This window comes from Cyprinodon variegatus, unplaced genomic scaffold (assembly GCF_000732505.1).
Source record: "Cyprinodon variegatus isolate N-32 unplaced genomic scaffold, C_variegatus-1.0 Scaffold147, whole genome shotgun sequence".
Taxonomy (NCBI): Eukaryota; Metazoa; Chordata; class Actinopteri; order Cyprinodontiformes; family Cyprinodontidae; genus Cyprinodon; species Cyprinodon variegatus.
This window is the reverse complement of record NW_015150600.1, coordinates 989,800-1,004,891: the sequence shown is the minus strand read 5'-3', so window position 1 is coordinate 1,004,891 and position 15,092 is coordinate 989,800. Positions and strand designations below refer to the sequence as shown.

The window sequence follows — 15,092 nt, the reverse complement described above, 5'->3', positions numbered from 1 at the left end:
TGGACCCCCTAGGGGTCACTGACCCCCTGTTGAAGACCTCACCTTTATAGTATTTGAATTTATTATTTTTCTATTTGAATTCTCAAACAGTTGAGCTGGATCTTATTTATAAGGATGCGTTATGAAATTACTCATTTACCAGGTTCTGGCTGTGAAAGTACAGCCCAATAAGTCAGATGTGACATCCATGCAGTGATTACTGCATAATAAAGTTTTCTGTTTTTGCTTCTGGCTATTTATTTACCATCTCAGTGAGCTTTTGTGCTTAGGGCTGCTCATAGTAGCTGTGAGCGTTTTGTTCACTTCCTGTTTAGTATGTTTTTTTTTTTTGTTTTTTGTCTTTTGTTTGTGGGACAAGTTAATTTTGCCCAAACTCTTTTAGATTGCTTCTGGCTTAAGGCTGAAAATGCTGTAGGAGTTTATTTGCATGCTTGAACGGTTACACTATAGAATACTACAAGCCATATTAGCATCTATTTAAAGTTATTTGTTCTGGCAGATTTAGTGTTTTTCTAATGTTAAATGTAACAGTTTATTTTTTGCCATATCTTTTTTTTTCCTTAGACATTCCTTTGCTACCTTCCATCTCTGCTCTGAGTGCAGTAGATGATGAGGAACCCGGCGGTCTGTTTACGGTCCACTGGCTTAACAATAAGGAGCTTCACTTCACTTTAGCCATGGAAGTCTTTCTGCAGCAGCTTGGAGGAAGCCTTGAACAAAGGAACGAATCCCCCAATGAAGGTTCAGAAAAATATTCCCCAGAATTATTTCTCTATTTCTTAGCAATAAGCCTGACGATTCGCTTTATTTTTTAGACCTTTATGATGAAGATAACTCAGATGAAGAAGAGAATCGGCCAAGTGACTCTGGAGGCCCAGGGGAGCTTCCTGTAGCCGCTGTGGAGCATCAGGTGGACATTTTGTTGGAAGAGTGGAATAAAGGGGCAGACATGCTGTTCAGTATACATCCCCTGGATGGCTCTTTGTTAGTCTGGCATGTGGACTGGTTAGATGAATACCACCCAGGCATGTTCAGGCAAACCCAGGTAAAAAACACTTTTTTTTTTTTTTTTAAAGATATTTTATCTTTAATGACTTTTAGATTTGCAGCATCTTGCAGATGTATTTATATCCCTATACCCCTTATTGCACTCAAACTATGCTATTTTACTATTATTTTATGAGAATGAAGTAATGGTGAACTAAAAAAAACTTGGTTTTATAATTGAAAGTCAGAAAAAGTGGTTGGCATTTATATTCGGTCCTTTGAGATCAAAACTTTATATATCCTCCTTTTGCTGCAGTTTTTGCACTGTTTCATCTTCCTGTTTTACACATTTAGTATGCCTGCTTGTCTTTGCAAAAAAAAAAAAAATCTCAGCTTTAACCAGATTGCGTTTTTGAGTCGCGCTATTCTCAGAAAGTGCTTTAGCAAAGAGGCACGTTCCAAACACTCTGACAAATATGCACACATCTAAAGCAGACACTCAGGATATGCAAATCAGTAAGCAACTTGGAGTTTACTGCCCTTCTCAGGGGTGCATCAAGAGTTTATAGGAGGAAGCCTGACTCAAACACACATTAGACACCAAGATGAGTATTCTCCCAACTCATCCACTAGCAGCTGTTGACTTGTTTGAATAAGAACCTATTTCTCTTCTCTTTCCAGAACTTTATCTGTTTAATCTCCTTCTTACACTGTGCTATTTCATCATTTCCGACTTTTTTAAGGCAATTTGGATTCAATGTGAACATTTTATGCACACTGTTTACTTACAGTGAGAAACGATAAACAACTTTATCATCAGTCACCTAAGCGCATGCCATCTATCTGTGCAGCTTAAACCACTGAAACAAATCTGAACAAAAGGAGAAGATTTTTAATACAACGATGACTGGGGGAAAAAAAAATTGATATGCTAGTTTACAGAGAGAGTTAAAGGTGTGTTGTAACCTCTAACCTCTATGGGCGATATTACCAATACCTCAGCTTGCTGGATTACATGTACATGTTCGTTTTGTATACACCCTGTGTGTACAAAATGTCAAACCAGCTGTATTTAATGTAAACAACAACGAAAAATCTCAGCTGTCCTCAATCACAGATCCTCCCATAGTAAACCTAGAACCAAAATAAACTTCAGTGAAATGTCTTTATTCAGTTAATTCAAAGTAAAAATAATCCCTCAAAAAGAGATGATTAACCACAATGTGAGAACAATGATAAAATAAAACTTACCAGTTTGATAGAATAAGAATTACTTGTTTCATTACTGAATTGTCTGCTGAGTTCATTGTTCTCCATGCTGCCATTTGTTCACTTTTTCTAAGAAATATTTCAGCAATTGTTTATATTGTAGTTGTATTGGGGGTATTAGCTTATCGGGGGCTGAATATTAAGAAACATTTTAATTTTAAACTGTGATAGGATATCATTTTAATTGTATTTCGGTTTTATGTGGCTTTGTGTTGGTCTGTCCAATGCAGTCCCATTAAAATTCAGCAAAGCATAAGCTTTACCATCACAGGCTGTGGGAGGGATGTTTAAAGTGGAATTGATACTCCTGAAAACGCTCTATACAGTGATGCTGCTGCTTTTGTAAGTAAGCAGCTTATGAGGAAGATTATAAGAGACAAATCCCACCATCTCAAAAAAATGAAGGATTTATCAACAAAAGATTATCCAGAAATTAAAATTGTTTGGAGAAGAACAACAAAATACTTTGAGCATGTTTTTAACCATAAGAATTGATTGATTTCTTTCCCCATAAATGAAGCAAATGAAAGGAAGCAAAAGCAACGGCTATAGTGTCCCTTGTGTCTTAATTATTTTTGGGTTGGCTTGATTTTTTTTTTTAATTTATTTTATTTATTTTTTTTATCTTATATTGCCACACACCTCTTGACAGGAGTTGAGAAATTGTCTCCTGCTTTTTGTTTTGAGATAAAAGTTAATGATCCAGCGTGTTAACTTTGAGGTTTCAGTATTGACACAGTAGCTTTAGCTCCGGAAGAACTTTTGCCTTTTTTTTTTTCCAGCCTTGAAAAGGATTTCAAACCCTTCTTAATAATTTAAATTGAGCTTCAAGTTTTTCTTGCTCCAGTTTGCGTTACTTGTGTGTGTTTTGTTTCTTTTCTCCCAGGTGTCGTTTGTGTCCCGCATTCCTGTGGCTTTCCCTACAGGTGACGCAATCTCCTTGAGCCACAGTGTGGTTATGTACGCCTGCAACAAGAATGTGGATCTGGCCATTCAACACGGCAGACAGCGGCCGACTGGGACCTCATTGTCTCGAACCAGATCTGTTCTAATAAATTATGGGAGTCATGGAAAGGCTGCATCCAGCAGTAGCCTCAGACTGAGCATTTTCACCCCCAACGTTCTCATGATCTCCAAACATGATGACGGCTCTCTGAACCAGTGGGCTGTCAGTTTTGCAGAGGACTCTGCTTTCTCCACAGTGCTTAGTGTCTCTCACAAATCACGCTACTGTGGTCACCGTTTCCACCTCAATGACCTGGCCTGTCACTCCCTGCTCCCTCTTCTCCTCACCACTTCACACCACAACGCCTTGAAGACGCCAGAGGCTGACAGCATCCTTGCTCCTCCGGAGTCCTACTCCACTAATCTGCCATCTCTTTCTCGTGGGTCACGACCCGCCCGTGTGTCCCTCGGAGGGGTCTCCCAGGATCCCAATGCCATCTACAGTGAGCTGATTCTGTGGAGGGTGGACCCTGTGGGGCCGCTGTCTTTGTCAGGCGGGGTCTCAGAGCTTGCTAGGATAAACTCCCTGCATGCCTCAGCTTTTGCCAATGTAGCCTGGCTACCAACACTCATTCCCAGCAGCTGTTTAGGTGAGATTTGGCTTTACGGTTTCTTTACAATGAGCATTTATGATGAAAGCAACTTATTTTTTAGGTAGTTTGTTCAGTCTAATGATGGAAATTTAGAGTTTTCTGTTTTTCCTGAATTATCTGCTATGATCACTTGAGGTCAATTGGCTCGAATTCACCATAATTTGCATAAATAATTTCTAAAAATGCAATTGTGTTAGATGTTAAACCTACAAGGGTCAGATTTCAAATGAGTTGCTGCTAAAATGTGCATATTTACTTCTAAGAGTTTCACCAATGGAGTTAAGTCTACATTAACCTTTTTTTCTCTCCATTCTCAGGTGTTTACTGCAACTCTCCCAGCGCTTGCTTTGTGGCGAGTGACGGCCAGTCACTCAGGCTCTATCAGGCTGTTATTGAGGCAAAGAAACTTCTGAGTGAGCTTTCCAACCCTGAGATTTCTGTGAGTGATCCAAACGGAGGGTAAACTATAGTTAGCAGTAGGTGTGTGTGATGTTACATGTATTCCTTCTGAATATATCAGGTGTAACGACCGTGTGGGTTCCGTTCTCACATGCAGAATATTTGCAATGCAACTTTTTTATTTTATTTTAGATACTGGGCAAAAAGCAGTTGATGTCCAGATTTGCCTTCCCATACTGTACCATCTAATGAACCCAAACTCCTCCGTGCAGATAAGCACAAACGGGGAATTTAACCAACAGCTGCACATGAGTACAGCTGGTGCATTAAGCTGTTCAAAGACTAAATTGACTTTAAAAGTGATTTCTTTATGTTTCATCCCTTAAATATGGGGACAGCTGTCACAGATTTTTCAGGATCAGCAGTAAGTTTTCTAAGTAGATAATTATATTGTTCTAAAATCTAATTTATCTTTCTACAAAAAGTCTAAATTTTAGAATAAAATAAAATCTAAAATTTCATTTATTTTTTTTTACTGCTAAATTAATTTAATAACAGCAATAGATGTCGGTCTTGTTTTTCTTTGTAGAATCATCGTAAACTGTGATTCATATACAATTACAGGCTTACTTTGCAAGATATACAATTTGTATAGTATTCTTAAAGTGCTTTGGTTAAATATGGCACAGATAAAGTATCATTTTAATGCAAATGTTACATCATTTATACAGAGCTTCACGATCTGGAACACTACTATCTGCAGTTCAGATAAGTTTGAATAAGCAGAATGGTAAATTTATTGTTTTAGCAGATTTTTTTTTCTCTTACTCCTTTAAGGAAATAATTTGACTTGTATCCTCCATGTTATCTAAAATAGTGTTGCTTTTTTGGTTTTGCTATCTTGGTCCAGTAACATTATAAAACGGAGATAAATGTCAGTGGAAATTTTAAGGTGAATTAAGAAGAACTATTTCTGTTGGTAACAGTGTTGAAAAAAAATTTGAATACACAGGCAGAACATTCCTTAATTCAGGAAAAACTGATTCATAAAAGCTCCCTGAAATCTCATTAGGACATCTAGTAGGTTTTTTGACAAGAGATTTATGGTGCTACACATCAATGAGAGAGTTGGAGCTTCCTTAAAGTTTTTTTAGACAAGTTTATGTGATTGCTTTTATTATTTAACTAGTGGCATAGCCTGTTTTATGACATTAGCAGCACTCCTTGTCTAACTGTTCTAGATTTCCATCAGTTTAACTCTGTTTAGGTTACTATTTTGATAAATTCATTTTAGTTATTTTATTTCAGAAATACGTTGGGGAGGTGTTTAACATCATCAGTCAGCAGTCCACAGCAAAACCAGGCTGTATCATTGAGCTGGATGCCATTACAGACTTTGTAAGTATGCATGATATCTAATATTAGAGACACAATGTTACATCTTACACACAAAAATCTGACACATATAAGGGGTTGCTGATTCTGAATGTACCTTAGTGCTGCAGCATGTTTCAATAGGCATGAGCCTGTTGGACGTTTGCCTGTGTGACTACATGCACACAGACTTCCAGTGTGGCTTTCTGCACTCGTATAAGAAGCCTTTCAAACTAGTCCATAGGATTTAGCTTGATAACATTTGCTGCTGCTGTTCTCCACAGCAAGGTAAGGAGATCCAGCTTCTGCACGTCTTTGAAGAGGAGCTGATCCTCGGCAGTGTCAAAACAGAAGACATTCAAGACGTTCCCTGTTCTCCTTCTATCGGCAAGAACATTTCTGTTTGTTTTGGACATTTGCAATGTGTTTAATTGGTACAAGTTCTTGATTATTTTCTGGTTTTGTGCTCGTCTCCTAGAAGCTTCCAGTAAGCCGGCCTTCTCGGGACATTTTTTTCTGGTGGTAGTGGAATTGACACCTACAGGTCGCTCTCTGCTCCATATGTGGCATCTACATCTGGCAGCTTGTCCTGTCACTATAGGTGAGTACTTTGAGTAACATTGTGCTACATCATAAGGTTTGAAGAATTTAGATGAAGTGTTCTGTTATTGCTTTGCATTTTAATTCGGTGACATAAAAAAGTTTTCATAATGGATAGTTTTAACGTTTTATTTGTTTTTTAAACCGGAAGGAATCCATTCAGATCGTTAATCTCTTAAAGGAAAAATCCTGACCAATATGGCCAAGATTTAGATGACTTTATATGAAAACAATCTGATGTTTTGTTTTCCTTCTTTGGTGATATTTGAACCCCCCACTTCCTTTTCATTCCTTGGTTTTCTTTCTCTAGCTCAATGAGTCTCCCGACAATCCTGTGATTTCATGACTGTAAATGAAAGTAATTCTACAGGCAAACTGTGTTTGAATTATGCTCAGTACAATATTGGCATTTTAGCTGCTTTACCTTTAGGTGAATGACAGGCCTTCATTTAGGCCAGTTTTGGCCGATAAAATGTGATGAATTGAAACAGTTTTTAAAGAAATCTCTAGAGTAGATTCCTCTATTATAAGTTATGAAAATTGAAAATAAAAGTTAGATTTTTATTTTTTTTAAATTACCTCGAAACTGCTTGCTGGGATGCTGGCCACATCAGATCATTTATTCTGTATTTATAAACCGTTAAAATGTGGGTTTATTTGCAAACTGATTTGTAGTGGATAGAATTGTCTGATGCTTTACCAAATTGGATTTAATCTTATAAAGCACTTAGCTTTTTATTATCTTTATGTCCAAACGTCACTAATTTGTATTCTTCAGAGCTCTATATTTTTCTATATTTGTGTGCTTTTATTTAATATGCTGTACAATTTGTAGCTATGCTGAAAACACACAGCTCAGCATGACACAATAAGAACATCTCCACAGTGTTAATGAGTCATCGAGATAGAGGCGGTAAAGATTAAATATCAGAGGTTCATTTTAAGTTCTCAGCTATTTCTTTGTTGTAAAGTTCCTTTTGAGGGTACTTTTTGTTTACTTTCAACTCTTTATTGTGTTATTACCTTGGAATTTAACCTTTTTGGGTGTTGTACCTTAGTTTACACATCAACCACTTTTAACCATTTTGTATATAATTGGTGCCATACAATTAAAATCTTTTTGCCTCCAAATTAAGTATAAGTTGGTTTCCATGATACAGGGAAATATGATTGTATGACTCAACTAAGTCCAACACTAATGCTTTTTTCTTCCCACTTTTAGAGGAACCTACAGGACAGAAAGAAATCAACCCAGTTTCTCCCATAACCGGGTCTCAGTTCATCTTCGACGTGCCCACCTCTCCAGTACTGAAGAGTAAACCTTGCACTTCCAACTTAAAGAGCGCATGCCGTCTGAGCCTGACCACGCACATGCTGTGCAGCCAAGAGATGGCTCTGCCACAAGGGGTTGAAGTCCTCAGCATTACTCCTTCAGCAGGTGAGAGTAAAAAATGATCATGTATGAATAATTACAGACACACCGAGGTTTGGATTTCAACAAAACATGAAACACTGGTTTCTTCAATCAATGCTTATTTAAAAAACAAATAAAAAAAAATTATGTTCCTGTAATGATAAAGAAAAGGCCTCGTACCCCAGATTTAAAAGGACAAGATTTTTTTCTTTCTTTCATGTCTGAACAAAGTCTGATTTGATAAAAAAAAAAAAAAGCCTTTGAATGAATTAAACCCACTACTGCTCTTAATTCTTTAAATTTTCTTTCTTTACAGTAGCTTATTGTTCTGGTTCTTTTTCAGGGGCCCGACCTTTTCTGTATACGTCCCTCACGTCCTCAGACGCTACAGAAAAGGGGAATTATTTAACATCTTTTTTTTGTTTTCATGTTCTGTAATTCTTATAATGGTACCATATACCCCATTTACACTACCCTTGAAAAACCGTGCCGAGACCGGTCCGAGCTCAGTAACTGAGATAACTTATCGTGTGTAAATGGAAAGCAAACTGAACTGAACCGAGCTAGACACAACCAAACCGAGATAACTGCAGACCAGTTCCAGAGGTGGGCTCGGCTCAGTTTTTCCCTGGCTCGGTTCTCTGATAACAAGAGCGCATGAGCAGATCGCGTCATCTCCGTCTGGCTGCACATCGCGATTCACACTCCATTCCAGTAGTTGGCGGTAATGCCCCTCCAGAAACAGAAGAAGAACAACTACTTCTTCAACTATAAACAACAATCCAAAATCTTCTCCACACAACATTTTAAATAATGGCATTTTAAACAATAAAACCGAAGTACAACAATAATAATCAAGCATAACTTTCTGAATGTGATGGGCACCGCCATTTTGATTTGCTTGATTCACTCCTTCTTCATCTTCTTCTTGTGTTTTATGGCGGTTGGCAAACAAGTTTTGGTGCATTACTGCCACCGACTGCTTGATTTCCTCCTTCAATACTGGCAGTAATACTGCAGATCGTCACTAGGAGGCGGTGAGTCAAGGAACCGAGATAGCGTGATGTGTAAATGGTCGTCAGAACCGAGCTCGGCCTGGTTAACTGATCCGAGCTCGGATCGGTTTTTCAAGGGTAGTGTAAATGCGGTATAAGAGTTCATGGAAGCAGGTAGTACTTTTCACCTCCTGACTACTGTCTAGGGTTGGTCGATAAGTCTTAAAAATCTAATTTTCAGATTTTCTTTTTTCCCTATCACATCAGATTATCATATTCTTTTGTTTTTTTTTTCTCTTATAAGTCTAATAGAAAAAATAGACAAGAAATAGACAAATGCCATACACCTTCAAAAACTTATTTTATGTCAACAAGCCCCATTGGGAGTTGACCTTATTTTAAAGGGCAATGAAAATCAAGCTGTGAAACATGGTTGTAAAACAAACATGCTTAACAAAAAAAGGAAATATACCACATTGTTTGCAGCTAGGGGCATTACAAAGTTAGTTTAAGCTATTTTAGCAGTTATGAGTCAAAAACGGATGAAAGTTTGCCATTCTGATGGTATTGAATCCCGTTAAGCGTATTGGTATTTCTTGTTCTTTTTAAAGAACTCTTTATTAGCATTTATTCCTTCCAAATTTGTCCCTTCCAAATTCGGTTATTTGTAATTTTTAAATAATTACCCAGTCTTACTGGTTTCTTTATCTACTGTTAGATACCAATGAGTGATCACATTTATATCCAAATGTAAGCCCAGAAGTCGGATAAGGAGCTGTACCTCTTGAGTTTGAGAGGTGGGAAGAGCCTTATTATGTCATCATACATTAATCTAGAGACACAGTTTGGTACTTTGGTGGCAAACGCATCGTTTCTTGGTTTATTGGTGGATGTGGCTTTTCCATGCCACCTACAGTTTTGTTAAATGTAGTTGTTAATAAAACAGAGTTAAAAAAAAAAAAAAACAGAAGTTGCAGATAGGATGACTAGGGAGAAGAGATCAGGGAAAAAGTTTTTTTTTTAATGTTGAACTTTGTCCCTGAGTCACACATTTTTTATGGTATATTATCTAGGCTCTCACAAGGTTTCAGTCATTGCAGTGAGGTTTGTGTTTTTCCATTTCTCTACAAAGCACAATGAAGTCACTAAATTGAACCTACAGAATTTAATGCTGTTTGATGCAAATTGTTGTTATAAAGTCTGAAAGGTATTTTTAAAATAACATCTTCTACAAAAACAAAAATAGCATTATGACCTGCTGTTATTCGGTTTCACTCATCTCTAGAGAAAAGGCAACATACATTGGAAACATCTGGTTGTATGCCCTAAGGCTGCAGTCCTTTTTAAACTTGCAATATTCAGGGATTCCTAAGCTCATATTTTGAACTGCAATTAAGGATTGATAAAGTGATTGTTTTAGGACGTTTTACCTTTCTAATGGTAAATGGGATGATAAAATTATAACTTAAAACATTTTTTTTAATTAAATCTACAGATATGTTGAAGAAGTAATTTGAAACATAGCAGACATGGTGTCATGTAATGCTCTAAATGCATGTGACACTTGAACCCTCCATGCGTACTACTTCCAAAAGTTAAGAAATGCTACAGCAATTAAAGAGGCAGCATGCACAGTGTTCCTCCTTTACAGAATGTTGTTAAAAATGGCCTTAAAGTACAGCTCATAGATATTTTCCTTTGTATATGCCCTTGTTTCAATGTTATATTAAATCTAACGGATTTTGATTCCAAAAAGCTTCAAACCAAAGATTGTTTTTTTTTTGTTTTTGTCTGTTTTGTTTATATTGGATTTTTACTGGTGTTAAATTAAAATTCCGAAACTGGACCAAACCAGATATAAAAAAAGAATGATTTAAGTTCAAGGTTACTAAACCATGCATTGTTTCCGGTCAGTCAGGATACTTGCAAAAAATCTAAACATTTATATAGATATACAGCACACAGACTTTAGAGTTAGACGGATACAGAACTACAAATTTGTTCTTTTTCTGTCCGTATGGCAATGAGGTGATAACATGTTGTAATTTGAATTTCTTTTGTAGTAAAAGTTAGCTAAAATACGATTGGGTTTTGTGTTGAAATGTGAAGAGGGTTTAATTCAGTTCTTTCCACCTCTCTTCAGGCCATCTGAGTGCATCGTGTTCTCTACCGTCAGGCCGTGTGCCTTATCTCCTTGCCACTTCCTGTTCTGATGGAAAGGTGCGGTTCTGGAGGTGTAACGTTTTGAGAACTGAACCCTCCACTGTCGACCATTTGGTGTATCAGTGGGAAGAGTGGCGTCTGCTGGTGGAGGAGACGCTTCCCAACAGCAGCGCTGTTACCATTCCCGGTCAGCCCATCAAGGTGAGCTGCTGTCACTCTGGAAGAATCGCTGTGGCCTACAGGCAGGCGACAAACCCACCACTCAACTCAACGCCTCACCTGAGCTCTCACAGACTACTACCTTCTCCTCCAGCCTTGTCATCCTCCCCTTTCTGCAACAACGCCTACCTGACCCCGTCTCTTACCTTAAAGCCTTGTCCAAGTCTTGCTCTCAGCCCTAACCCAGCCATCACAAGGGAACCAGCAGTTCACATCAGCACCTTTCAGTGTGAGTCCACTGGTGGTTCACAGTGGATATTGGAGCAAACTATAGTCCTGGAGAAAACAGAACCCTCAACTTTCTGCGGCTCCACTGATGGACATGCCAATCATGCAAATAACACAGACTTCTCTGCAGCTAATGGAAACTGTCCTGGTTCTGCTAATAGGAGCCCGGTTCATTTAGACTGGGTTTCCCAAGAAGATGGGTCACATATATTGACTGTTGGCATTGGGACTAAGATTTATATGTATGGCCGTCTCTCTGGCAAGCCTCCAGATTTAGGCCTGTCTTCTGAAACAAACAGAGAGCAAATTCTGTCCCGTCTGGTTCTCCTTCGATCTGTCAATCTGATTTCCTCCGTTGAAGGCTCCTTGCCTATCCCAGTCTCCCTCTCCTGGGTTCGGGATGGAATCTTGGTTGTGGGAATGGACTGTGAGATGCATGTTTACTCCCAATGGCAACCCCCAGTTCCCCCTAAACCCAGCGTTACCGTTGTCCAAGACACGGACATCGGCAGCAGCGTCTCCTCTATACTCTCAGCTGTCAGACAGGAGGACGTTTTCACCACCGGTCCTCCCACAGCGTCACTAACCCTGCCTAAAAGATCCCTAACAAGATCAATGATGAGCCTGGCGCAGAAACTTAGTGGGAAGAAAACCGTCTATGACCTTCCTGTGGAGATGGAAGACTCTGGACTTTTTGAAGCAGCTCACCAACTCTTTCCTACTCTGCCCCAATACCATCCAGTACAGTTACTGGAGCTCATGGATCTGGGCAAGGTAAAAACAAAGTAGAGAAATTTCTCTGGTTTGGTTTTTTAAATTGATTCGCAATTTTAGTTAATTAGGATTTCTTGGTTATCTCTGTTGCTGCAGTGTAGAAACGTCCCAGACACTACCTTTGAGAATTACAGGCGCAATCTGCTCCTTTTCTATTTTATATAAACCTCTGTTTATGTTAAAGTCTAATTGCTACACATGGTGATGTGTTCAAAGGAGCTCTTCTAAAGTTGAGCATAAAACTACTGAGAGATTTGAATATAAAAATATATTAAAACAAGAAGTTGGAGATTAAATGTAACGGTAAATGTAAAGGAGTTTTCACTTCCAGTTTAATACACATTGGCATGTTGGAATATATTTTATCCTTTTTCAAATTAGGAAAAAAATGTATGTCCTTACCAATCAAACCATTGCTTTAAATGCTAACCAGCATCTAAGGCTTGGAGATTGAAACTTTATCAGGTCAGAAGCATTGATTTCAGTCATGAGAAACATGTTAAGATAAAAAAACAAACATGTTGCTTACATGTACACACAAAAATGTAAAACCAGCATTATCTGATTTTTACCTTTGGGACCTAGTTTTATTTTTTTTTATTGTTTATGTTTTCCCAAAACTCCAGATCAGTTTGGTTACACAGTTTCCACAAAATAAAATAAACAACAAAATACTTTTGCGATTACAGCAAATCTCTTCATTGTGGATCGGGCAATAGGGTCAACCACCTCTTTCTTTATGGCCTTTTCTTTTATCTTAAAAAATTAATCAGAAAATTTTGTCATTATTATGAGAAAAAATCTTCTATATGCGACTGGCAATATGTTTTCTTAATGTTCAACTTCTGTTGGAAATGTGCAGTTTGCAAAGATGTGTTTTGAAGCGTAGTAGTAGAAGCGACCACTGTTGGAGTACCTTTCTTCTGATTGACTATTTTGAAATCATTGAGGTATAAAGAATTTGCCAAAATTTGCTCTTGTAGCTCAAGAGGTTTGTGCAGAGAACAGCTGTTATTTCAATGTAGATTTTTGCTTCATTTCTGTCAGCAGAAACTCTCAAACTGCACAGAACTGAATTACACTCAAATCTGTTTTATCATTCTATAAACCTTGTACTAATTCACTTTACTGTCAAAAAAAAAATTTTTTTTTAGATGGGTTTTGTGGCCAAGGAGAGAGGACATACCTTTCTTGTAAATGTTTATTTTGTAAAGTGACTCATAAAAATGTTTTGATAAATGTTTGTAACATAATCTGTCTGTCCTAAGGTTCACCGTGCCAAAGCAATCCTCTCACACTTAGTAAAATGCATCGCTGGGGAAATTGTGATACTTAAGGACAATGCCACCCATCCGGAGAAACGTGTGCGCTCTCGGACTATCAGTGTAGGAGGCAGCACAGCCAGGGACCAGAAGATATTCAGCAAATCAGAAAGCTCCAGCCCTGACTACACAGAGATCAGCTCCGTCCCTCCCCTGCCTTTGTACGCTTTGCTGGCAGCTGATGAGGATACGCCACATCTCGGTAAGTTTACAGCATAGCGGTTCTTCAAAATGATCTACATTGGACATAAAACATTCAGCTGGATCTTTGCAAAGTTAAGAAGTTTTTCAGTCTGGTTTTAAAACCATTTGAGTTAAAATATTCACTGAATTACTTCAAAGCAATTTTGCTCTAATAAAGTATAAGAAATGTCTCTCTAAGGGCAGTTTTGCTCTAACCCAAATATTTGATTTATTATTCTGGTACTTTTAAGTTTTTAGCTACTTATTTGGATATGTCCCAGGAAGTGAAAACGGCTTTCTATCTATAACTAGAGTACATTAAAACATACTTATTCCTGCAAAGATGTAAACATTTTACCGACTTTTTAAAGGTCTTCTTTCATTGAACTGCCTGTGATGCTGACCGAAATTGGGATGGAGCTAGTTTTCTAAAATTTTAAAAATATTTATTAAAATATAAACACATCTGAATTCACGTCAGAGTCAACCTTCATGTTTTTCCTCTTAGTGTCTCACAGCAGGTCTCAGACCTCAAAGGAAGACACTGGCTTCAGGCACTGAAGTTCTTTTCGTCTATCTCTAGACACTGTTGCTCTGAAAAAGTTTTAAAAAATAAAAAAAGGCTTTGAAAAAAAAAAAAAAATGAATAAATTTTTCCCCTGTAGTTATTAAATTACACATGCCGAAAAAATGTCTAAAAAAATGCCTACTAGTTAGTGGAGAAATGGACAGCTCCTTAGAGACAGCACTGATTCACCGACCAGGCATTGCAAGCAGGACCAACAACTCAAGTTTGATCCACTTGTTTAAAATTCTGTTGTTTTTTGTTCATCTAAAGCTTTAATCTTTCAGCCAAATAGTTGTTTGATTGTTAAAAATTTAGAAACATCCAAACACCCACTCCTCTTTGGCAAGATGAAAGCAACCTGAAGGCTGAATCAACAAATGTTTTGTTGAACTTCTCTACTACGCTGCAAAAAGAAAACTAAATTTGAGTAAACTTTTCTTTAAATAAGTGTATTTACACTCAATTTTACTAGGTAGGTAAAATGATATGCCAGTGGAATCACATATTTGTACTTGAAAGTCAAACCTAGGGGTGTAAATCACATCCATCATGGCGATTCGATTCAGTATCGATTTCCTGACCCAATGATTCGATTATTTTCGATACTCTAGAATACACCTCGATTCGATTAATCGGTTAATTATTTTTTTTTTATTTTTTTTTTTTACACCTTACAGGCTAAACAAAGTTTCAAGTTTGAAATAAATCAATGAAAGCTGTAATATCGTTATGCATTTTTTTTTTTAGACACAACAGCAAATAACAGAAGTAGAAAAGTTGCATCAAAAAATACTGCAAAAATACTGCACATAATCAGTGCAATGAGTGCAATGCAATACCTTGGCTCCAGACGTCCCCGCCCCCTGGAGAGACGCTCCGCTGCACCTCTCCCAAATTGTAGCTGACTGCACACAGTGTCGAGGCCAGCTTGTTTTGTTTTTATGACCGAAATTGCGGAAAAGAACTTGTGAAGTTTGACCCGCTAGAAGAGCGAGGTGC

General features: G+C 37.7%; 1 protein-coding gene across 2 annotated transcripts in view; it reads left to right on the top strand.

Annotated features, from left to right (window-relative positions):
• dmxl1 (Dmx-like 1) overlaps nt 1-15,092 on the top strand; it is a 73,291-nt gene that overhangs the window by 15,676 nt on the left and 42,523 nt on the right. For both annotated transcript variants that reach the window (XM_015377134.1, XM_015377133.1), the window contains exons 11-20: nt 565-741; nt 816-1,045; nt 3,143-3,851; nt 4,172-4,293; nt 5,562-5,651; nt 5,912-6,014; nt 6,106-6,228; nt 7,450-7,665; nt 10,780-12,020; nt 13,289-13,544. In XM_015377134.1, coding sequence (XP_015232620.1) covers nt 565-741; nt 816-1,045; nt 3,143-3,851; nt 4,172-4,293; nt 5,562-5,651; nt 5,912-6,014; nt 6,106-6,228; nt 7,450-7,665; nt 10,780-12,020; nt 13,289-13,544 — 3,267 coding nt within the window. The remainder of the gene's footprint in view (nt 1-564; nt 742-815; nt 1,046-3,142; nt 3,852-4,171; nt 4,294-5,561; nt 5,652-5,911; nt 6,015-6,105; nt 6,229-7,449; nt 7,666-10,779; nt 12,021-13,288; nt 13,545-15,092) is intronic.